General features: G+C 41.2%; 1 protein-coding gene across 3 annotated transcripts in view; it reads left to right on the top strand.

Annotated features, from left to right (window-relative positions):
• The first annotated feature begins 18,244 nt into the window (after nt 1-18,244).
• ITGA6 (integrin subunit alpha 6) overlaps nt 18,245-25,874 on the top strand; it is a 61,500-nt gene continuing 53,870 nt past the window's right edge. For all 3 annotated transcript variants that reach the window (XM_067549236.1, XM_067549238.1, XM_067549237.1), the window contains exon 1: nt 18,245-18,684. In XM_067549236.1, the coding sequence (XP_067405337.1) occupies nt 18,521-18,684 (164 nt within the window). In that variant the 5' untranslated portion in view covers nt 18,245-18,520. The remainder of the gene's footprint in view (nt 18,685-25,874) is intronic.

Raw genomic sequence — 25,874 nt, 5'->3', positions numbered from 1 at the left:
ACAAGGCAGGGAGCAGATCTAAGACCTGTTTGTAGGTCCTCTACTTTCTTTTGAAATGATATCTTCTAAAAAATAGCTTCCCCACTAATTTCTATTTTAAGTTTTTCTCTACTAGTTTAAGGGCAATGTTGTTCTAGTCAACTGTATTATCTTGGTGCTTTATTTTGGATCACTATATGTCTCTTCACTTCTCTTTCTCTGCAGTCAACTTTCAGCAGGGAAAAATCCCAATTAAATAAACACATCTTCTAGAGTCCATGTTTAGCCAAATTTTCCACTACCGTGTTAAAGAACTAGTTGTGAGATGTATGTGCTCAGCGTGTGTCAGGGTTTGGCCCAGTGTATCTATAGTACCATAGTGCAGAATATTGTAAAGGGAAAGTACTGGGTCAGCCACAAAGAAAGTCTTTGGGAGGTAAAATGGGAAATAAAAACAAGGCAGAACTGAGCTATTCAAGTAAAACTATAAGGGAGTTAGAGAATTGGCATGCTTAAAAAATTAGTCCATTTTACTGATCCCGTCACCAGGAATGGATTAGAGAAATAAAGCAGGATTCTTGGGATCTAGATTCTCACATTCAAGGGTGCCTTGATGCAATAGGGAGCAGTAGGAAGCACTGCCCACAGCTGATTGCTGACAGCTGGCCAGTTGCTATCAGCAGGGGACCCAAAGGAGGAAGAGATACTTGCTTGCCTTGTCTACACTGGGGAAACTTACCCCAAAAAGTTACCCATGGGAATAATTTTGTAAATTTCCTGAATGTAGCCATGGCCTCTGGGTTCCTGGTGCTGCCTCAACTCCTCAAGTCTTATTATGGCACGACATGGCTCGAGGGGAGAGAAACAGAGAGCAACGAGGAACTATGAGGCTCTGATTTGGTTAGTGCAAATGACATATGCCAACAGATGTCCCCGGGGCATAAAGGTTTATTATTTTGGATGTAGAAGGGGGATTTTTGGTTCATCTGACCCCAGCTATCCATCTCTGCTTGTTAAATGCATCATTGAAAATGTGCTCAGTTTTTTTGAATTGTATGTTTGAAGTGGATTTATTGCTCTTGAAAATGAGGATAGTAAAGTGCACCAACTCAGATGAATTCTACAGAATGTAAGCAAATGCAGCGCCAACTTTCACACACAGCTGTGCTCAGGTATCTCACCCCTAATTAGAAATGAGCTTGAATTTAAACCATAGATACAAATACTTCTGAATTTTGGAGAAGTTTGAATTTGAACCTGGACAGCATATCTAAATTTTGCTCAGACCCAGATCTTGTACTCCAGATCTGAATTATATAGTTCTGGCCCACTTTTAATGTCAACCTAAAGCACCCCAGTTATTCTAACCCTAAATCTCTCTGAAAGGAAGATTGCCCATAGTAATTACGGTCACCAGTGTTGTGGGGAAGATGGGGAAATTAAAACAAACAAAGCCCAAACCACCCTTACTCAATTAAGCACTTATGAATACAAAATAATTTAGAAACAAGATCTGAGCTCTCAATTACTTCTCCAAAAGAAAAAGATGTAAAATAATGTAAGAAAAATAGGGTATAGAACAAACCTTAATTAAGCAACTGCTTAATTGATTATTGCATACCACCTTTCTTAAGGTTATTTTAATTTTGATTGTTTAACTTAAGAAAAGGATTGGACAATTGAATTTAGTTTTATAGAGTTTATAAAATATTCTTAATAGCAACTAATGGTATAGGACAGGGGTGGCCAAACCATGGCTTGCAAGCCACATGCGGCTCTTTTACTGTTAAAGTGCGGCTCGCAGAGCCCGTTATGCTCCCATCCCCATTCTCTGCCTACCAGACTGGTGTGGGGAACCCTGCCCTTTTGCCCTGTGGTGGGGTGGTGGGGGCTAGAGGTTTCTGTCTAGTGGGGGGGGGTCTCAGGGCTTCAGCCACATGGGGCATGCCTACTGAGGCTCATGGTAGGGTGGGGGTAGGGGTAGGGGCTTCTGCCCTGTGGGGAGGGGGGATCTCGGGGATTCTGCCCCACAGGAGGCATCTGCCATGGCTTGGGGCCTCAGCCCTGCTGGGAGGGGGTCTTGGATCTTCTTCCCTGTGGGAAACGTCTGCCAGGGCTTGGGAGTGGGGCTGGCCCTGGCAGGCACACCCCACAGGGCAGAAGCCATGAGCCCCACCACACTGCTGCAGGGCTGAAGCCCTGAGGCCCAGTAGGCGTGCCCCGGCTCTCAAACTTCTCAAGATTGTTCTATGCGGCTCGGAGGGTCAGTAAGTTTGTCCACCCTGGTATAGGTGATATACGAAGGCAAAAAATGGTGTTGGACTATGATTTGGCTACATAAATTACAAATTGGTCAGTACAGCCATTTAGGTTTTCAGAATCCAATCACACAACTAAAATAGAAAATAACACTTATACTCAATTTCTACCTTGGCAGTGTGACTTGGTATAGATTTATTTGATCAACGGTCCCATAATAGGGCCTCTCTTGTGCCAGTTGGTTATCAGTTCTTGTGGTGTTAACACAACAGGGGAAAAACAATCCAAAAATAAATCACAGACTGTTTGGTCAATTGCTTACATGCCTGTTTCACCAAAGTCTCCTTCCCAATGGATCTAGAGTAGTCAGCCCTTTTAACTTATTTCCCAATGAATGATATTAGCCCTGGGATCTGACTAACATTTCTAACTACTGAAAATAAACTCCTGCATTTATGACAGACTGTATAGACTGAGTGCAGTTTAAAATCTTGCACAATTGGTCTCATTTGATGTCAGTATACACTTAGAACTTGAAAGACAGCATAAAACTATTAGCTACAATAGACATATGTACAGCGTTCTACAATCTTAGTTAACAAAGATACTATAAAATAGGTACAATAAAATAGGTACAATAAAATTTTAAAAAGTGAAAGATACAACTAGATATAATCTTAGGTCTAACCAAAATGGATAAGAGAACTGAAATGTAATGGTTCATGATGCCCCAATAATTCTCAGAAACTTGACACTCCATTCTTTTTCTGAATCAGGGTGCCTTTGAAGTTAAAGATTTACAGCTATTAATATCTTCAGGATATTTTAGTGTGCCATGCTACTCATTGAAATAAGTTTTATTTTTGCAAATTATTATAAAGAATATTTTCTGATACTTTCATTATGAATTATTAAGAATGTTCAGAGTTTTTTTCAAAAGAATACTGATAACAAGGCAAATTTGGCAGTCAGGAGATCTGGTCCTATTCCAGGCCCTGCTATAGATTTCCTTTGTGATATTGGGGTCGCCACTTAACTTCATTATGCCTCAGTTTTCTCAACTGCAAAATGGAGATAGGGCAATATTCTTAACTTGCAGGTGTGTAGTGAGAAGTGATTCATTTTTGTTGGGGAGTACTTTGTGGTAGGATGAAAGATACGGTCATTGGAAAGAATTATTACTTTAAAAAATTGCTACATTTTTGTTTTGTTAATGTAAAGGATTGATCCACAGCAAATAGAAGAGATATGCTTTTACTGGAAAGAGCAAATATGAATTAGGCAGGGCCATATTTGTCAGTGTATCACTTATATTGTCAGATTGCAAAAATTCAGCCCCACACAGGGGGTTCTCAGCAGTTTACAGCAGTGGGCCCTTTGTGTTTTAAAACTGATACTAATTGTCCAATGTGTAAATAGAGGAACAAAGGAAGCAATGCATATGAGTCCTGGAAGGCAATTATTTTGAGGTCGTGTCCTGTGAATTGGTATCATAAAAGCCACAGCCCAAATGAAGATTCAGGAGGTCTAACTCCTTGTTCATCCTACTCCTCTAAATTGCTCATGGATTCTGCTGCAATGGAATAAATTGCATTGAAATTGTTGCCATTGGATATGAATAAAGAGGGCATAGACTGTATAGGGCTAAAACTTTTAGCCAGATCACACCCCATTTGGTCAATCATATTACAGATGAGGTAGATATGTATAATTGTCCTAATGCATGTTTTAGGGTGTCAGAATATCCTGGCTAAGCAGGTGAGTAAATAGGAGCTGAGTGCCCTTCAAATGCACAGATAATTACGGGATCTTGTGATATGCATGTGTGCTCTTGAGTTTAGGATTAGGGCCACAAGTACTTACAATACTTTTACAAATAATCAAAGACACACACATTATTTTATTATAGAAGGATTAGGACATAACCGCAAATGAAGACTTCCGAGGACAAATTTTCAAAGGCACCTAAACCCAGTCTCTGAAATTTGGACACGTTTTTTGGAGCATATTTTTCACACTGAAGCTTGTTGTGTATAACATTTAGTACACAAACTGTACTTGTTCCTGAAGACCAGATCATTATTGATCTAACTATCCAATTTTCATTCAGACCCTGTCTGCACTTACCTCCGAGATTCGGTGGCAGTCAATGGGAGTTACGCAAGCTACGCAAAAAACTTGCGTAACTCCCGTCGACTTCTCTGCTCCTCTTCTGCATGCTGTCTTCACTGCACTGCGCCGACGGGAACTGTGTTCCCATCGATGCAGCGCTATGCCACTTGTGAAGGTGGTCTTAGTACGTCGATTTCTGGATCGACTGAACGGGTCTTCACTGACCGCTCAATTGATCCAGAGAAATCGATCTGATAGTGGTGACTTTGCCGCCGTCAGTGTAGCCGTAGCCTCAGAAATCAGAGTTCATCCCTTTGTCTCAAAATACCCCCCTCCTGAAAAATTTTACCATAAAAATGTGGGTATACAAAGCTGTACTAGCAGTTTTAGAAGCTATTTTTAGAATATTTTACCTTTTTTCCTGCATATGTTAGCTGGCCTGGTCATGCATTTTCTTACTCAAGCAAAATTCCCGTTTGCCTGAGTTAGAAATGTAGGAGTAGGTCCAATTTCTCAATATCCTGTAACTTCCAGAGAACATTGACAATGCCAGCTGAGCAGGGTCAGTTTTAATTGTGACAAAAGATGCTGGTGAATCCAGTTTTTACATTATTCTAAAGTCATAAATGTCTGACAAGTAATGAATGTTTTTATATCAGCTTGTTTCAGACATAACCTCTACTATCTCCTCTCACCCCACACCACTATTTAAATTCATGCCAGACACAGAAGTGGTTTTGTAATGTGGACAGACTGGAGGTAGGCTGAAACAAGCAACCAAACTCACTTTCACTTGCAAATAGACCAGAATTTAAATTCAAGTCTCCAAAGGATAACAAAATATTTTAAATTAATAAAACAATACTGTACTACTACAGGATGCCAGTGACCAATGGGAAATTGGTATCTTTCTCTTGGTGTTACAGGAGTCACTTAATTTTACTTCTGGAAACTGTACAAGTGACTTAAGTGGTAAAAAAAGAATTGACTACTTTCATATTTCTATTTGAACGCCATAAGTTTCCAATGTGTTTTCATCTTATCAAACGGAAGTAGACATTTATAAAATAAACATGTGCTGTTGTAAATGTGAACACCCTAAGATTATTCCATCTGATTTTTAGAACATGAAGAACAATAGACCCTCCTGCAAGGGCCAGTCTGGAGTTACTGATTGAACAAATCTTCCTCTGAAAATGAGCAGTATTTCAGGACTCCACACTGTATAGGAATTTAGAAAGATATTTGTGGCTTATCTGTTTTACCAGTGAATATCATGATCAGAATAGTTTCCAAAACTCTTGACGGCCAGATCCCATGGAAATCAATAGGAATTTTGCCATTGCCTTCACTGGATCTAGAATTTGCTACTAAAACTACAGAAATATGGAAAAACTGTTAAAAAAACAAAACAAAACAAAAACAAACAAAAAAGCCCCACATAATAAGTAATGTCTTAAATCCTGTATATAATTGTAGCATTTGAAACCTCTGCACTGCATGCTTGTTTTTTTCTTTTCTTGTTAGAACTTCACTTCAGTACAGTAATTAATTGTCTGGTTTTTACATCTTCAGCTGTTCTGGACAAATGGACAACAGTGAATCACTTGAAGTCAGTTAAGCCAAAACAACTATCCCTATTGTTTACACTGCTCCCATGAAACCCTTTTGCCAAACTGATTAGATTTACAGTTCACTCAATAAGCTTGTCTGCTCATGGCAGCATAATGCAATGAATCTTTTCACAGAGCGAAACTGGAACTGAAGGGGAACAGTGCCCTCATAGACGGATTTTTCATGTGTCCATACTTTCCTAGAGTTCCCAGTGACCTTTCCCTTTTGCTGGTTCTAAATGTTTAGAGGTTATTTAAGAATTAATGCACTTCAACGTTCCTCCTTGGCTAGCAAACTGTTGTAACATTTTAAAAATTCCTTGGATAAGAACATGAAAGTTTCTGAAGATTATTTTATTGTGTAAAATAGATAGGTATATGAAGTGAAAAGGCAAAAAAAGCCAATGCTTCTGTACAACATAAGTTTAGTTCCTGAAGCCTCAGGAGCTAAACTTATGCCCTGACCCTAAAAGACTTATGTATGTGCTTAACTTTTGAAATCAGTGGAACAATTCACAGCATGAGTGAGTCTTAGCAGGTTCAGAGCCATAAACAGAAGTTCTGGGTTTAATTACAATAGATGTTCATATCTTCCCAAAATAAACATTAAAATATCTTCATGTTGTGTTAATGCATCACATCATAAAAATGTAATCAAATATACATTTTCCTTAGGTAGGACACTACGTTAATGTTTTCATAAATGTTGTGTGGACTTATATTAAGTATTTTAATATTTTCAAAGTACAGGGGTCCACTGTGAGGAAGGCCAACTATACACATTTACTTAGAGAACCCCTAACCCGGCTTTATGTTGCATGGTTGGAGTTACATGAACATCCACAACTTCAGAAGCACTAAATTCAGTGACTTCTTTGTTTGTGATGTTTTGCTTCAATTTTGAGAACACCAGGTCAAGGAATGTGTCTTTATCTAAGAGCTTGTCTTCACTGAGTTTATCTAATGATGCAATATTAAACCACTGTAGTTAAACCAATGGAAAAATTGTGTGGGCACCTTTATTTTGATTTAAATCAGGTTTATTTCTACCAATTGCATCTGAGGAAGTGAGCTGAAGCTCACGAAAGCTTTATGCCTGCTGAATTAAATTTGTTTGTCTTTAAAGTGCTACAGAACTCTTGTTGGGTTTTTTTTAGGTTTATTTCAGTTGATTAGAGAAAGGTTTAAGCCAAATCATTCTTCAACCAAAACAAGACTCTCCACATAGGGTTTTGCACCACTTTAACTAAATCTAATTGAGTTTGTGTACACAACCCTTAAGTGGAGTACTTTTAAACTGGTCTATAAACATCTTTTTTTTAATTAAAAATATAAATAAACTGAATGCACTTATTAAGACATAAATATTATTACACCTGTGCTAATGGTTGCATGCCAGTTAATTCTTAAATGTATACAGTGGGGCTCAGTTATGAACAACTGACATAGCTGATGCAGGGAGGCAATTTACACCTGACCAATTCCCATTGGTGAAGATTCACCCCAGTGAAAGCAGATGGTGTTTCTGCTGCTGAGCTCTCTTGGCTGGGGAAGGGGAGGACTGCTTTAATTTCTGTTGGGGGTCCACTGGCATGAGTCACTGAGGTGGGGGGAAGGGCAGTGCTGACTCATCCTATTCCTCAGCCATGCAGTTTGCCAGCCAGAGTTGCATACCTTCTGGCAACAGTGCCCCTTGATGGCCTTGCTAGTAGGAAAGCGTTTGTGGCCTTTTTGCACTGCAGCAATCTTGTCCCGCTCCAGCCTTTCCACCACTGGGAACCTCTACCAGGTGGGATGTCTTCTAGGGTAAAAACTGTGTAAACTAGCATAGACCCTGAAGTGAATCTAACTGATTACTTGTATGTTTAAAGTTTTGATAGGTTTAAAAATGTAGTTTTTAGTGAAGGTTTGAATCACTGAAAGATTAATTTGATGATACATCATGAAAACTTGTAATCACTGTCAAACAATGCAATGTTTCCTGATTTTGCAATCAGCATTCCTTTTATATTTAAGGGTCCCATTTATGGTGGTGGTTTTGCTCTAGGAAAAATACCTTGTTGCTAGCAATACTTTCTAACCCTGGAATGTCAACAGAAAAATTTTCTTTCAGGTTTATATAGTGTGCAATTAATAATTATTTTACTCCACACTCCCGCTGTCCTATATCTATTTTTCTTGGCTACTTTAAGTCACAAAATGAGTGAAATTTTCAAAGGGACCTCAGTTCACCCTTATAATGGCACCTGGGTGCCCCATTTTCACATGTAATGTTTGTATATACACACAATGCTATTTACACTTACAAAGTAGTTAGATGTTCCAACTGTTTGATTTATGTGAATAAACAATAGGCTGAATCCTGAGGACTTACTTAGGGCTTAATGTTTTTTGCAGTCTTTGCTCAGCTAAAGCTTGTATTGATTTTATGGGAATTTGAGTACAATCAGTGAAAGGATTTCAGGATTTGGCCAACTAGAATCTGCAGTTTAAACTATCTGCAGTGTAGGGCTATCCAATGAAGACAAACCTATTGCTAGATGTTGTTCAGAAGTAATGTGCTTTGTAAATAGTCATTTGAAGGAGGTGAAAATTACAATTGTATAGCATCTGGTAGCTATTTGTCTAATTCTCTCTCCAAAAAAATCATCGTCCATCTAAAAGGAAAAGAATAATAAGGAAAACATTTGCTAGAAAGCTTTGTTTGTTTTCTTCTTGTTCTATCTGAAGTACTACAACTTTTAGCAGTTTGGAGACTCCTAAGATTAAATACTGCTTTTTCAGACTAGCTCTTGTAGATCTTGGCTGCCTTTTCTGGTCTTGTCTATACTGGGCTGGGAAACGAGTCTGAAAGCCAAGCTTAAACTTGTTTGAAACAGTTCCAGATGAACCAATTACTAACGTGGTTTGGCTGGTGCATGCCTGAAGTATCAAGGTTCTAACATATAATTAGTCATAATGAACATCAAAAGATTCAATTTAGAAAAAAATAACAAAGTTCAGATCGTTATCCCAAACTAATCAGATTTATCAGAAGCCTGTACTGGTCCCACCAGGCCCTGTGACCTTCCATGCAAGTTTTCCTCCTTCAGTGGGCTCCAGCCCGCTGCTACTTTGCTGTGTTGTGTTCTTGGGTGGAGGCTCATCAGTGTGCTCTCTTCCTGTGTCCAGTTTAGTGCCTAGGGGAAGTGGCTCTCAACCTTTCCAGACTGCTATGACCCTTTTAGAAGTCTGCTTAGTCTTGCATACCCCAAGTTTCACTTCACTTAAAAACTACTTGCTTACAAAATCAGATGTAAAAATACAAGTGTGTCAACAGCACACTATTATTGAAAAATTGCTTACTTTTTCATTTTACCATATAATTATAAAATAAATCTATTGGAATATAAATATCGTACTTACACTGCAGTGTATAGTATATAGAGCAATATAAACACGTTATTGTCTCCATGAAATTTTAGTTTGTACTGACTTCACTAGTGCTTTTTATGTAGCCTGTTGTAAAACTAGGCAAATATCTAGATGAGTTGATGTACCCCCTGGAAGACCTCTGCGTACACCCATGGGTACCATGGTTGAGAACCACTGTTTTAAGGGGTAGAAGGAGCAGTCTGCTCCATCCCTCCTTGGGGAGCAATCAGGCACCCCATTCTCCCACTCTGGTGCAAAAGAACTCAGTAGGTCTTCCCACTGTTCTGCCACTTCTTGGAGCTTATGGTCTAGTATACACTGTGGTTCTGGTATACCCAGATAGCTCAAGATCCCTCCCTCCATTTCCATGATAACTGTGAATCTCTTGAGAATGTAGAAAGTACTTCATGAGGCCTCTAATACAATTGGTGTATTGCAGAATAATATACAGGGGGCATTGTTTTATTTTTAATACTGGAATGTGGCAAAAGAGACAGCTGTTGTTCTTACACAACTATGGGTAAATGTCAAAGAGGTGCATAATAAATGCTCAAAGCCCATATATGGTTGTTAGGTTAGTTGTGCCTACCTCCCCCATATTCTTTGATGTTTAATGCTGAGGTGTTTGCTGCCAACAAAACAATGAGAGCAGGAAGAGGAGGAAATGCACAAAAAATCTGTGTAAGTGAAAGCCCAAGAGTTTTTAAAAAAGCCCCTTAATTACACTTCCCAAAAAAGCCCCAAGCCAAGTCTCCATTGTTTTCAATAAATAAATAAAATCAGAGCAATAGTGACAGAAAGTATGCAGGGTATTTTTTTTACAACAATCCTATAGATAAAAGGTATCCAATTCATATCTGTTGCCACAAGGCATACTAAAGAGACCGTGAAAAGAAGTTGATAAAACTGGATTTCAAAAAGGGAACCTAGATAGTTGTCGACATCTTGAAGCTCAAAATATTCCCAGTCTGAAAGAACTTGAACACCTAAGGCCAAATTCAGCCCTAGTGTAATTAGTTGTAATGTCTCTGAAGTCAGTAGAGTTGCACTACTTTATAACAGGGCTGAATATAGCCGTTAGGCTATACAGTAGAACCTCAGAGTTATGAACACCAGAGTTATGAACTGACAAGCCAATCACATACCTCATTTGGAGCAGAAGTATGCAATTAGGCAGCAGCAGAGACCAAAACAAAAAACCCCCGGCAAGTACAGTATGGTGTTCTTAAACATAAACTACTAAAAAGAATAAAGGGAAAGTTTAATAAAAGATTTGACAAGATAAGGAAACTGTTTCCGTTCTTGTTTCATTTAAATTAAGATGATTAAAAGCAGCATTTTTTTTCTGCAAAGTTTCAAAACTGTATTACCGTAAGTCAATGTTCTGTCGTAAACTTTTGAAAGAACAACCATAATGTTTTGTTCAGAGTTACGAATGTTTCAGAGTTATGAACAACCTCCATTCCCATAATGTTTGTAACTCTGAGGTTCTACTGTAGTTACAGACTCAAAAAGATGAGGTTTTCCAAACTCTCCTCTTTCAGAGTACTTAGCGTTCCTGTGCTGATTCACTCCCTTAGCTGTTCCAGCTCAGAGGAGCTACATTGGTTAATCAGTCTTTTTTGTACCTCCCATCCTTCAGTGAGAAGGAAGAGAACAAAGATAGCGTAAGTTTTATTGAGTGTTTCAACTTAACTACTGAAATGTTCCCAATGCTGTCTTCACAAAGGTCATCAAATGTAATCACCATTAAGTCTTTACATTTCACATCAATCCTTTATGAGGAAATGGGAAAAAAAAAAGGGTTGTGCTTTGTTGTGGGGTTTTTTTTTTGGTTGTGGGTTTTTGTTTTTGGGGATATGAAAAAAACCCAAAGGTATTATTTTAAGGATTCTTTTTTTGCTTGCTTGCTTTTTATATGCATGAGTCCACTAAATCTTGATGATCTCTAGGCCCTGCCTCTGAACAACCTACAGCAGGGTTGGACAGATCCGGCACTGAGCGCCTGCTGCTGCCCATGGATTTCTGGTGAGTCCCATGCACAGCAGAATCTGCTCTAATGTATATACTCTGACTACATGGCCACAAATTTTACTCATGATGAACATCTCAAGCCACTTTATAGCTCCTCATAAGATTAACTCAATTAATGGTCTCTTTAGGATATACCTAAGCATCTGTTACTAATGAAGCAATACCTGAAGAACCAAAAGATGCTGCCCTTGGGTGATTGGATTGTGCGCTCAGAGGCACAAACAAACACTGTGAAATCTTGGCTTTGCTGAAATCAGTGGGAGTTTTTCCATTGATTTCAGTAGAGCCAAGATTTCACCCACTGTGTGCAACTGTGGTGTGTACAGCTATCGCATGTCAGCATTGAACTCTGTTGTCAGGTGGGAATCTCAGGTTCTTTTGAACCTTTGTTTCTCTAGCTGAGATTTTTCTTCTCCTTTTTTTTAGGGCTGGTGAAGTGTAGTATGGCCTCTTACAATTATATTATGAATATCTCTGAAGCCTATTTTTGCCTCCTTTTAAATGTATCCAATACACTCCAGGAGGCTGGTATTTGATACTTTATAAACCCTTTAATACCTTGTATGTTCCCATTTGTCACCACCATTTCTCTGACCTCTCCTAACTCATCAGAAAAGAATTAACTGCCCTAGGATTATTTACTAAGATGTTTGCTCTCCAGACAGTTCAAACTGATCATTCTAAAACTGCTTGAAGGAATTTACCTCAGAGCTTGGGTGGAAAATGATCTCTTCTTGTAAAAGATAAAAGTAGACAGCTATTTGGGGGAGGGGGAGGAAGGAGCTGATACAGAACATTGAGAGCAGTGTGAATCTAAAGTCTGTGAACTGGAATTCTGGACATAAATTTTTTGCTTCATCTAGGTTATCTTCTAAAACTATGACTGAAACATAATTCAGCAGTTGAAGATTTCAGATCAGAAATATTGTGACTGTCAGTTTCTGAATCATTACCTACAAAAGTAGAGTATGTTTTTCCTTTGTAAAGGAATACCAATCTGGTATTCATATGCATGAATTATTGTATATGCTTAAAAAGAAAAGGGGGACTAAATGTTAAAGATTTGGGCATCTATCAATCTGGAACTGCTATTTAGTTTATTGCTAAAAAGAAGGAAAAATCCAGTACCAAATAGAAAAGTTGAGTTTTAGGAATTAATTTCAAAACAAAGAGACTGGGCTAGATACTTAAAGAGCAGCAGCTGTCATTTAATTTTTAATTTGTGTAGATATAATCGCAAAGTTAGAGAGGTCTGAGATGGTCAATGGAGAATTCTTCAGGTGTAGGGGAACTCTCAGCTGGTATAAAGCTGGAAGAGACAGCACAATCGCCTCCTGGGTCAGCCACCCTTGCCCCCACCTGACATAGGGGCAGAGTCTTCTATGCTTAGTCTTCCACTGGTGTAAGATGCCCACTGCTCCTTCAAGCTCTAATGTGCACTGGGCTCAGGCAGCTGCTGACAGCCCCTCTCTCCTTGGGGCCTTTCAGGGCCAAATGGATATTAATAACATCCTTAACTGTCTAAACTGTAGGATTTGCACCTGCAGTCAATTGCAGCTATAATTTTGAGAGTTTTCATGTACAAAAAGAGTAAAATGTAAATTATAATGTGAAAAAAGAGTCTGGGGAGAGTTGTCTAACAATCTAACAAACAGGAATCCTGTGTTAGTGGGTGGGGATAGGGGAAAGCGGAATCAGTCATAGAAATCAAGTCTCAACAGTGTGATTGTGGGTACAGTATAGTCTGGTGGTCTGCACTGGTGAAGTAAAGTAGAGAAGAAGTTACCAGGAGAATTGACATGGCTACAAGCCAATGACCAGGAGCAGGGACTACCAGCAAGGGCCTGGTAATCTAGATCCTGTTGTTTTCAAGGCCTTTATATAAAGTCTTTTTTGTCTTGTAAGGAGATTAAAATAGCAAATATCTTAATTCTTCAGTATTGTTTTAGTTTTTGTTTACTAAACATGGACATTTACTGGGCCCTGTTCATGGTCCTGGCCTGAGATTATTCCAAACTATGCTGGGGCCAAAGGCAGTCCAAGACTTAAGGTAAAAGCTTTGTCCACCCTCCTTCACAGATTGTTTCTAGCAAAAGTCAACTTTGCAGTAGAGCCTTGTCTGCTATGAGCCTGATCCAACTTCCTTTGAAGTTGATGGGATTCTTTCTCCTGACTTCAGTTGGAAATGATAGGGCCCTGTGGTTACTCCCAAATTTTTATATAAAAATATTTGTGGTAATGTATTAAATTATTATTGTAAAAGTCATTCTAAAAGTCACATATATACTATGAGGCCAATTCATCAGCTTTATTATGTCTGCTTTGCATTGGTCACCTGGAGATCCCCTTGGATAGAAAAATCCTCCAGTGGGATAGAGCTGGCATAACAGGCTCTAAGCCAGCCCACTTGAGTACCCAGGCATAGGAGGCATGGCCAAGGGGAAGGGAGTGTGGCCAATGCACTCTTGTGATTGGTGATCCCGGGCTGCTAAAAAAGAACTTTTGGGAGTCACTGCTATCTATGCATTTTGCAATTTAAAGCAGGTGAGGCAGCTTGAAGTTTTTCCTCAGGAATAGTCCTGTGCCTAGTGTTTCAAGTATCAGGAAGCTTTTCAACCAGCCCCCTTTCCCTGCTCCAACCGGCAGTTGGAAAACCTTTCTCCCCTTCTGGCAGAGACAGGAATTGAAACTAGATCTTCCACATTCCGGATGAGCACTTTAACCATGAGCTAAAGATTATAAACTAGGCACTGGCAGCACTGCCACCACCTCTTCCTCCTCCTCTGTCCAATTTTGCATGGAGAGAGGCAAACAGCTAATTCATTCCCCCAAGAAACTACTTAGGCACCTAAGCTTCCTGACTCCAGGTGATGGGTTCCTGTTTGTGGATCACTGAGCAGAACTAGATGTCTGCATGCAGCCTGGACTTACTTAGAGGCCTATCTCTGGGAGCAGGGCAGGCTTTGGACACACCCTTTTCATGGCATCTCCCATTGGATGTTTTAGGTAGCTCCCTACCTAGCATGTTGGCTTTTGTAGTCTCATTGTAAGGTGCCCATGTCTCCCGATTCATTGTATTGGGAGCCTACACACCTAACGCAGGCTTTGTGGATTGCAATGTGTCCCTGTGATTGCAATGCCCAAATCCCTGTGTAGATCTGGGCCAGGGGTCTACATTAGGTGGAGCGATAACAGTGGGAGCGCTAGTGTAGACAGGCCTCCAGGGAGCCACTAGCATTTTAATCACTGTGACATCTTACTGTGCTCTAAGCACAACATTTTTCTTAAAATGCCAGCAGCTGCAGGCATCTTGTTTACTGTTGTGCTCACTAGTGCTAACACCAGTGGAGCAGAACCGAAGATAGCAGTAGTGGAAATTCTAACAAAAATGTCCTAATGTACAAAAGTCTGTAATAGTCTCTTCAGCTCATTGCTATAGCTCTCCAGAGGCATCAGCTATATTCAACTAGGTCTTCTGGGAAAGCCAGCAATTCTAAAATTTGTAAAGGCATTGCATTAAAGAAATCATTCCAAAGGGCTGATTCCATGTATAAATTCTGAATCCACAAAGTTTGATTCAGTTAAGAATTTAGAGAACCTTTAGATAACTAGTTTTAATACTGTAGGCCTGGGTCAATTTTTCATCTGAAATTAAATACAATTAATAAGCACAATGAATTTAATTTAAGGAAGAAAAGGGGACATGTCTACATATTTTTGCTTTTCAAGACTTTTTAATATGCAGCATGAAAAATGCACTGGTATGTGTCTACATAGATTAGTAAATGATAAACTACTTTTTATGCCAAGTAAATGTAAGATTTTTTTGTTAATCTGAAAGATAAAGGATCGATAACGCAAGGCATCACTCTTTCGAGTTTCTCTAGAAGGTAGACTAAAGTGTTTTATCTGGCTCCGGTTCCCTGCTTTCTTTTCTAAAAATGAAAAATTAGTTCTTATAATTAAATAAACAGTTGATACATTGAAGAGAGCATTTCTGGCACTGATGCTTCCTCCGTATGCATGCACAGCCGGCCAATGTCTTGCAGCCCATTTGGCAGAATACCAACATGCCATTAATAAACAGGCAGCTGAAAACTCAGCTATGGCAGAGCATGTGTTAGAGAAAGGGCACATGGCTTTGAGCTGGCTGAGACAGGTAGCCGTGGCTATTGCTTCTTTCAGAAACATTGCATTAGTATGTACATTATTATGCGTTATGAGAATGTCAATGATGATTGGCTGTCATACCGAATTTTCATCATCCTTTACACTGGGATGGGACAAAATAAGAAGTATGAAAGTATGTGTCAGTTGTTAGATGTCCCAAAACATCTTTCTGCAGATGGGCTAATCTCTGCAATATCATGGGCTACTTTGAAAAAAAGAAGGAAACTGATGTTTTCAAACTTGCTTTTTTTCCTTCAATAAAGTGAAATTTGTATAATAGATCACCTGTAGCGCAAAAGCTTGTCTCTCTCACACCCAGAAGTTGGTCCAGTAAAAAATATTACCTCACTCACCCTGTCTTACCTGTCTAAGAGACTATCCCAATGTAACACTAAAAGTTTTGAGCGCATCTCTGCTCCACCTTATAAACAATCTCAATCCTGTGAGAGGTTTTAATGTAACTAACTTTTTAAATGTTCTTTATTAGTTAGTTTTGGTAATAAGAAACTGTGAAATCATTTTTCATCTCACCACTGATATTGCTAACAGTGAACAAGTAAAAAATGCCTAGACAGCATTGGCAAGGGGATCCAATAAATGTAACATGGCAGTGTTGTCCAAACTATTTTCTGGATATAGTATATGATTATTTGAATGATTCCTCTCCCTGCCAGAGTTATTCAGAACTATTACTACTTTTTCAAAGTACTAGAGTATGTAGGCTGGATGTTATTGCAGGGAAAACTCCTTTCACTTTGATATAACCTCCAAATTATTTTGAAAGGGCTTAATGCTTATTTTGTTTTCAAGTATTGCTAATTACCATCAAATTTATGTATTGTAATAAGCTTGCTCCTTTATGAGCCCAGTCCTCTCCCCCTGTAAAATCAGTCTAGTGTTTGTGTCAACAGAAGTCTATGCCATCGGAGTGATTGTGATGTGACTGAACACTGCATTATGGTTTCCAGGCTACAGAAGCACATTTGTGTGTGGCTTCAGAACAGCAACAGATGGATTTATTTTCTCTCTTTTTTAAAAATTATTTGCAATATCAATTACCATAAAAATATGTAAGTGTATTATCAGGACCTTGCTGAAACGTATCTTTAAAAATCTGTCTGAAGGGCATTTCAAGCAGACTCAACTGTGTCATGCCATTGTCTATTTTTACAGGGTTTTTAAAACTTTACTTTAGGAAAAGAAAATGAATGCAGGATGCAGTAACAAAAGTCAACTGCAAACAAACTAAAAATCACCACTGACACTGTTTACCATTCCGGTATGTTATATACATTAGCAAAACATTCCTGCAGAGTTCTGGGTGAGTACATGAGATAAAATGACATGGGATGCTTCATATGCAGACTATTTTTTGACAATTATAGATTAGGAATAGAATAATCTCAGATGTCTTCAGAGATTATGGAGGTTTGAAGCTACAGTGCCCTGAAGACAGTTTAGAGAAGACTTGTGTATATGCATGCAGAATGTTTTCTCGGTGTGCTTTGTAAGAGGGACTAAAAGAACCAATACAGGTAAGCATTGATGGTGGTTTTTACTTGAGTTTGTCTTTTGGGGAGTATGTACAGGGAACACTAGAAACAGCGGAAGTTCCAGACATTGCTGTCCAGAACTGGTTCTTCATCTTCAGTAGATGCAGTGGTTTTTGAGAATGTCTCAGAACATATCACTGTCTCATGACCTTGGGATGTATTTACTATTGGACATTTCTTGTTATAGCTGGTACATGTTCCATTAGTAGTTAAATTAGTAAATCAATTTTCAGTATTTTATGGTTTACTTTTCTGTGGTGAAGCATATTGTTTTTTTTCCCAGCCTGTCATCTTCCACTTGGGTCATTTAGCGCTTGGTGCTGTTGGGAGTGTCCTTGGTGGAGTTCAGCCTGTGGCATCTTCTATCATTTTGAGGCTTAGGGGACCAAGAAGCCACCAGAAGAGAATGAAATCAATGTGCTTGGGCTGCTTTATGTTGGTCTTTCCCATATCTGTAGAGGATGAGCCTAAAGTTGGTTACTTATGCCCAGCTCTTTATTCAAGGACTCTTAATTTGAATAAGTAACAGGGGTTTGACTAGATGTTAATGACAAAATGTCTCTTGGGTCACCCCAGCTCATATGTCTGCATCTGTCAGAGGGGTTCTGAGCAGCCTGGGGCGGATCACTCTGACACAAAGCTTTATTTCTGTGCAGTGTGTTGCTCTGTGTGATAGCCCTACTCTAATTCTGTTTTCCCATACACCTGGTGGACACAGATACACAGGACTGGGGTAACCTGGGAGTTATTGTCACTTAATTTATGTTGAAAGCCAATTTACTCAATTTCCATTTTAGAATCTTTGACCAAGGAACTGGGAATAAGTAGCCAGCTACAGCTTCCTTATAGGTGACCCTTGATTGCAGCACCTGACCTAGGGAATGGTACAACAAGACCCTGCTGAAGGATTGGGGGACTTGTGCGGGTTGGCTGGAGCCTGGGAAAGGCTGGTGGGGAGAGGCCGAGGGCAGCATGCAGGACTGGGATCGGTTCCAAGCTCTGGACGGTTGCAGAGGTTGCTTATAGTGGCGCTTTCCTGGGCTGGGAGAGCGTTGTGGGGCTGTTGAGGGGTGGGAGAAGCGCTGGGAGAGGGGCAGGGCAGCCGCGGGGTTGGGAGAGGCGGAGGCAGGGCAGGGCAGGGCTGCGAGAGGCTGAAGGCTGCAGGGCCGGGACCCGGCATGGCTGGGGGAGGCGGGGCTCGGCTCTCTTCGTCACTTAGTGCAAAGCCCAGGCTGGGAGTCTCAGGAGAACAACGGGCTCATTCAGCGTGTGGCAGGCGGCGAGGGGAGCAGCGGCTGCGGAGCGCCGGGCGCACTCGGGGAGGGGCACAGAGCAGCAGCAGGTTCCCGCTCCCCTCTTGGTCCCCGGCCGGAGCCGTGCGAGCCGATGGCCCCCCGGCAGACGCTTCTCTACCTGTCCCTCCTCCCCTGGCTCGCCTCCGCCTTCAACCTGGACACCGACAACGTGATCCTGCGGCGCGGGGAGCCGGGCAGCCTGTTCGGCTTCTCCCTGGCCATGCACCGGCAGCTGGAGCCGCAGGAGAAGAGGCTGTAAGTGCTTCCCCCCCCCCCATCCCTCCGCTGGCCCCGCGGCAGGGAACTTGCCCTCCGCAAGTTCCGAAACTTTCCCGCGGGAGCCAGGCGGCAGGCGCGCGGCCCCCCGCCCCGCCCGGGCAGGTTGCTGGACAAGCAGGAGGAAAGCAGCCGGCATCTGCGGCCCCGCCAGGCTGCAGAGCCCTGGCCCGCTGCCTGGCCACTCCAGTCTCTTGCGCCCAGCCCCGGCCGCCTGGAAGGGGGGTCCCCACCCCGCGTGCGGGCGGGCTGGGGACGCATCGATCTTCCTGGTCTGGGGTCCCGGGGGCGCGGCCGGGCAGGTTTCACCCAGCCCGGGGCGGCGGAGGGTTGTGCGCGCGTGTTGCACGGGCGAGCCCTGCAGGTGCCAGCGGGGCCCGCCCGCCCCGAGGCTGCGCTCGATTTCCGGCGTGTTGCCTGGCAGCTGCCTCGGCCCGAACCAAGCCCGCGGTTCCTACAAAATGCTGCGGGGCTCGGGGCTCGGCTCCTGCAGCCGCCTCCCGGAAGCAGGCGGGGTCGGGTTTTTGGTAGCTGGCGGCGCAGTTGTTGCGGGCCGGTCTGGGTAGGGACTGCCCATGGTGTGTGTGCGTGTGTGTGTGTGTTACGGCTTCTCCAAGGTGCGTGCGGCGCTGTGGGTGCAGCGGACTTACACTGGCTGCTGCAGGGGAGGAACAAGAGACTTTCTTTTTAAAAGGGAGCAACAACCACCTGTTAGCAAAAGTTGTGTGGATGAGAGCGGCGGATGCTTTTCAGAACAGGGGCAGCCTTGCTGCTTGCAGGCGGGACCGACTGTGTGTTCGCGTTGGTTTAAATCAAAATGTCTGAGCTAAACTTGATTGCTCAAGAGCCAGGGGCGAGCCCGAAGCTCGGTACGTGTGTGCACTCCTGCAGCAGCCAGGGAGAGCTCTGTCATCAACGTCTGGTTGAAAACCTCACTATTTTTTCATGGCAGAATGATTTAAAAGTAAATAGGTTTTTCCCGGGGAACAGCAATACTGCAGAGAGATTTGTGAGCCTGGTCGAAAATACTGACCTTGCATTCTTGGTCCACTGCTAACAAAGAATTCCGAAGGGCAGCATGACAACAAAAGGACCTTTCCCCTAAGGACGTTAGGGTTTTTAGGCCAACCCAGCAGCCGTGGCATCAGAATCAAGTCCTCAGGAAAGCAAGTGGCCTCCTATTAGGAAAAAACAGACTAAAGCAAATGAAGAAACTGAAGGCATATTAATAAACGTTTAGTTTTATATTAGTATTTGACTACATTTTTAAATCTGCTCTCATTTGTGCAGATCACCCCATGTTATAGCTGTACTGATGACCTGTATTCTTGCTGCATAATCACAAGATGCTGATCCATGCTTTTTCTTATCTCTCTGCTGATGTAGGAATTAATTTAGCCATTCTCCTGAGATGATGTAGGCTGTTTCTAATAAAATGTGAATGGAATTTTTGAGTTAAAAATAATCTTCCTAGGTTCTATTTGTCTTACATGATGACTTGACCAAATGCAATCTAAGCAATGATGTGTGTGTTTTTCTGCAAGAGAATCACTGGTGTTCAAGACTGGACCTGTTTCACACTATAGATGCGAGATTGTTCAGGAAGGGCTGGCCAAATAAATTAGGTGTTGCCAGCGTAATTGTCTTCATGGAAAATAAAATGTTCCTTTATATGACTTCAAGATGGCCCATGGGAGTAACTGAATGCAGGATAAATTGGTCCTGTGTGAAGTTGGTCCAATTAAAAATATTACCTCACCTACCTTATCTCTCTAAATCTGAACACACGCACAGACTTTACTGTGGATGACACCATATTATGTGAGAATTTGTTATGAAAGACTAAGACTAATATTTTATTTTAATCCAAAAAGAAATGAGAACAGAATCCAAAGAGAATCCACAGTACGTGAGAGAAGAAGTGAAGTCAACAAGAAAGCTACCTGATAATCTTACTTAAAACTTCCAGGGCTACATTCTGCTGTGACTTTCACCCTATGCAGTTTCATTGATTTCAGGGAGGTTGCATGGGTTTAAATCCAGTTATTAGAATTCCATGGTTACTGAGGACATAGGCTACTTAGAATGAAAATCTAAATGCAATAAATCACCTTTTAGAATCACATATCATGGCCTATATGACAGCTTATTCATATGATTTATGAAAGCTTGTCTCATTTTACTCTTTCTCAATAAAAGGATTATCTTAAGTTTATTAGAACCCCATGATACTGTCAAGTGCTGCTATTAAGTGTATCAGGATGGGCAGGGACACAGAGCCAATCTGCAGTCATTCATGGGTCACTAGTAATCTGCAGGAGGGCAGTTACAATACTCTCTTGTCTGTGAAATTTGACTGAAACGTCTTAAAGATTATTAGCATGAAATTGCCTTTTCAGTACCCAAAGGAAAACCAAATCTGAGGATGAAGAAAATCCATAGATTCTTCCAATTTTGACAGGGCTTTCTGAATCCAAACTTTCATGAAAAAGAAAAAAGAAAATTCTAAAAGAGAACAAACCAAACTATGGGGGCTGTGTTCAGAGGCAGCTAGGTACATGGGGTATCTAAAGACATTTTGACCCCTTCTTCCTTAGTGGATTAAAAAGGATTGTCCATTGGTTAGAGTACTAGCCTGGGCCTCAGGAAGCCTAGGTTCAGTTCCCTGCTCAGCCAGAAATTTCTTGTGTGACCTTGGGCAAATCACTTCCATAAAATGGGGATTATAGTACTTACCTACCTCAAAGGGCTGTTTTGAGGATAACTAGGCTAAAGATTATGTGGTGCTCACACAGAATGGTAATGGAGACCAGATTAGGATAGATAGAACCTCTTACAAGACAATGATGATGCCTTCCAGAAGTTTTAAATTTTTTAAACTCGGGGCAGGAAGTGTCTTGTTTATGGGTCAAATCCTGAACTCCTTACCCAGGTCCAATTTCTCATGTCCCTTACATCAGTGTAGCTAACTGATGTAACCCATTGATCTCGTGTAACTGACTTCAAAATCTGAACCTGTTTTTACTCAGCCCTTACTTAGACAAAAATCTAATTGAAACTGATGGAGGTTCTGTGGTAGCAAAAACTGAGAAATTCTAAATGAGGACTTCCAGACTGGATCTTATGTTTGCAGACTAACCTATACATTCTAATGGCTCTCATTTTCATCATTCCTGTTTGGAACGCCCACTGGGTACTGACTCTAGTGGAAGCTATACCAGACATAGCACCTGGTTATAGGCAGGACAAGCTGATTCTATTGTCCTGGTATTCCAGGGAGGCAGGCCAACCAGTTGGAGAGAAGTTGATAGAAACTCAGCCCATTTGTTGGTAAAAATGACTCTTTTCACTGTCACAGTTGAGAACAAGGCCATGATGAGGGCAGTAGTGGTGGAATACCTGTGAATCCCCAGCTGTAATTCTCCTTTTCAGTGTGTTTTCCAGCTCTTTTGCAAAGATTTTTTTATACACAGCTGCCTCATTGAGTCAACAGTCCAGATAGACTGAAGCAACAGGAACAATAGGAGTATTTATTTCACCCATTGATCTTGATTGGATGCTATCTTCAAAGCTGTGGCTGTTTAAATGTGAACGCTGTTAAACAAGTAGCCAAAATGCATAAACACAGTTTACATTGAAACTTAATCTGAAGTGACAGCTGTGTCCTCTTCTGGCATGGGCCCTCATTCTAAACCAAAAGTCTCTATAAAATCAAAACTGGGTACAATTGTCTCATGCCAGGTAATCGGATCTTTAGTACCAAAAAAAAAAAACCAAACCAAACAAAAAAAAAACCCCACAACCCCACCAAAAAACCAAACAAAACGAGCAGCAAATCAAGAAGCCTCAGGCTTCATCATTTGAATCTAGGAATATATTACCCATTTCAGCCTGTGAAAGATGAAAAGGGTGATAAAAGCAAATTTCATTAAAGACAACCACAGTTATCTCTGTTACATTTCCTTAATCTCTTCCTCCCTTCTCTCTCCACCCCCGTTCCTTATCTGATGAGATTTTTAAGATAAATGATTGTCATTTCCCTACTGGCAGTGCTTGAGTCAGAGTCAGAATTGTTAAAATCATCAGTAGGATGAGCACTGGAGAAGTCTGAAGAAGTATAACTGAGATAAAGGGATAACCGTAGTTGCCTTTAATAAAACACAGCATTTGCTTTTAATCATCCTTTTCCTCATACACTGGATGCAATGGATAACATTCCTAGATTCAAATGTTAATTACATATAAATTCTTGTTGTTTTACAATGATAAATATTTTTATGTCATGATATTTGTAGATACAATAATATTTCACAATTCCTATTTGACTGCCTTAGAGTTGCTTTTGATTTAGTGTTTTGCAGATCACACTGATTAAAAGACTGACAGTCTGAATGTTGTGAATTAGACCACCATTCCTATGAGCATTTAAGCCTGTATGTAACTTTACTTATATGAGTAGTACCAATGAAATTAGTATTTTGAATAAATTTAAAGGGATAACATTTTGTCAAGGCCAGAAAGGAGGAGACTGCAGTAGTTAAGATGTTGCAGACCTACATGAAAGTCTGTTTGGATGGAGAGCAAAGTCCAGATCTCTAGAATTAATGGAAGTTAGGAACCTAACTCTCCACCATGGGCACTACAGCAGCTGTGCCACTGTAATCCCATAATGTAGAAGCAGTCTATACTGTCTCCCTAAGTGATAGTAGGTAATAGTAGGTAGGTCCAGGGATTTTTTCACAGCGAGTGTTGTAACTGTGTTAGCCTAAGATTTAAGTGTAGACCAGATTCCAGTCTTTAGACACACAGATTAATTTGTTAATCTGGCTCTTACTGCCTAGATCAGCGGTTCTCAACCTTTTTTTCCCCGAGTACCACTCGGGTCAGGTACAGTCAGGTCAAGTACCGCTTCACCTGACTGTACCTGGCCAGAGTGGGACTCGGTGAATAGGTCGAGTTCCGTGGAGGGATCAATACCCTCCGCCGAAGCCTTGCCGCCGTTTGACCATTTTCGGCGGCAGTAGTCTTTTTCGCCGGTGGTAAGGGGGGATTTGGCTGGAGGGGGGGACCATTCAGCGGCAGCGAGCTTTTTCGGCGGCGGCAAGGGGGGGGATTCTGCGGCGGTGAGCTTTTTCGGCGGCGGCGGGGGGGCAATTCAGCGGCGGAATCGGCGGCGAGGTTTTGCCTCGCGTACCACGGAGCCGTCTTCCACGTACCACTGGTGGTACGCGTACCACCGGTTGAGAACCCCTGGCCTAGATCACTTTTGAAATGTGATTTACGATTTGTCATGTCGATGCTTTAGAAAATTTTACCTTTAGATTAGACTTTGTGATCTCTTGATTCTTCTACTGCCCTGACTGTTCTTCCAGTGTCGTTAGTGGTGTGCCATCAGATCTGAGCAGGTGGGCCATGGAATTTTTTGAAAAACTACTCAAAGGGTTCTGAATTGGCTCATGAATATTCATGAGTTCATTTGGAGACTCTCTGGTGGGGTGCCTCAAAATAATAATAGGTATCAAGGTGTGCCATGGCAGAGAAAAGTTTGGGAACCACTGCTATAGTGGGTGGTCCCTTTGGTCTAGTCCTTTGGGATTTTGTCCTTCTGCCCTCTCCTAGGCCTGGTCTATACATAAAACTGAAAAATTCACACCCCTGAGAGAGACAGTTAAGCTGACCTATGTCTCAATGCAGACACTGCTAGGTTGACGGAAGAATTCTTCCATTGATCTCGCTACTGCCTCTAGAGGCGATGGATTTACTACAGTGATGGAAAACCCCTTCTGTCACTGTAGTGTCTATGCTATAACAGTGTAGCTGCAACTGTGTTGCTGTAGTGTTTGCAGTGTAGACATATACCTGTTCTCTCTCTACACCCTATGCTTGGGTAATCTAATCTAGATGGTTCTTTTCCATCTTTATGTATGACAGTAGGTCAGTTTGTAGCTGCATTCTTCTGGACAGATTAGAGGGAGCAAGGTGAGAGTGTCAGTGAGCTGGAGAGGAGGAAGAAGGTGCTGTAGTTGAGATGTGAGATCATTAGGGCCTGGGCAGGGGTTTTGGTGTTAGCAGTGGAGAAGAAAGGACAGATGATGGAGATGGTACAGTAGGAAAAATGATCAGATCACTGATATCAGTGTAATGGGAGAAAGAGGAAATTGGAAACGATTTGGTTTGTTAGCCTAAGTGGCAGGGAGAATTATGGAATTTTCACCATTGGAGGAGAAAGGGAGGTTTTTCAATGAAAGAAAAAGAGCTCAGGTTTTTTTCCCTTTGAGTTTGAGTTGGCTGTGGCTCATCTATGGCAGAGAGACAGTTGAAGACATAGAACTACATGATGTAAGTGTGCAGAACATAGAAAGCAGTCTTTTACCAGAATTTCTATTACCTGGCCCAGACACTTGACATCGGTTCCAAGAGATTACTAGGCGATAGGGATCACTGTTGACTCCCATTCCTATTAGAGCAGACGGAGGAGGAGAGATTTTGGAGTCCAAGAACAGAATTCTGAAGGACGTTGAAATGGAGGGGAGTGACAGGTGGAGGACCACCCACCAAAGGAGATGTTGAAAGAATGGTCAGAGAGGAGGAAAACTGGGAGCAAATAGGGTCCCTGGGCTCATCTAGAAAGCTGCACAGGTTGTACAAAGATGTGACTTTTTTTTTTTTTTTTTAGTGATATAGTTAAGCTGGTACAAAAGGCTGTGTTTACTCTCTTATCTTGGTTTACATCAAACTTACTACAGTTTAGTTTAAATTAGCCAGGAACTGGTTCAATCTAAATCAAAACAAGCAACTATTAAACCAAAAATAGTGTTCACACAGGGCTTTGCACTGGTATTATCAAACTGGCTTAGAATCATACCTCTAGTTAGTTAACTTAAAAAGTTTAATTTTTAGTTTTAAAAATGACTTAATCTCACTGATGCAACTTTTGTCCACTTGAGAGAGCTACTGAAGCCTAGAGCATCTTGAAAGTCTCATGGCAAAAGGGAGATAAATTATGTCAAAAGGCTGAGGGGCATGAGACTGCAACAGTGTAATTTTGCAAACACATGCACCTCCTATGAATTGTATAACTTGTCATTTTACAGTGAAAAGTGTTTAAACAATGTAAAATTGGAATCTTGGAATAAGCAACCCATTCATGATCTCAGTGAAGTTATTCA

The sequence above is a fragment of the Emydura macquarii genome, unplaced genomic scaffold, assembly GCF_026122565.2.
Source record: "Emydura macquarii macquarii isolate MOO-44397 ecotype Brisbane River unplaced genomic scaffold, CSIRO-AGI_Emac_v2 contig_1253, whole genome shotgun sequence".
Taxonomy (NCBI): domain Eukaryota; kingdom Metazoa; phylum Chordata; order Testudines; family Chelidae; genus Emydura; species Emydura macquarii.
This window is presented reverse-complemented; position numbering and strand designations above follow the sequence as displayed.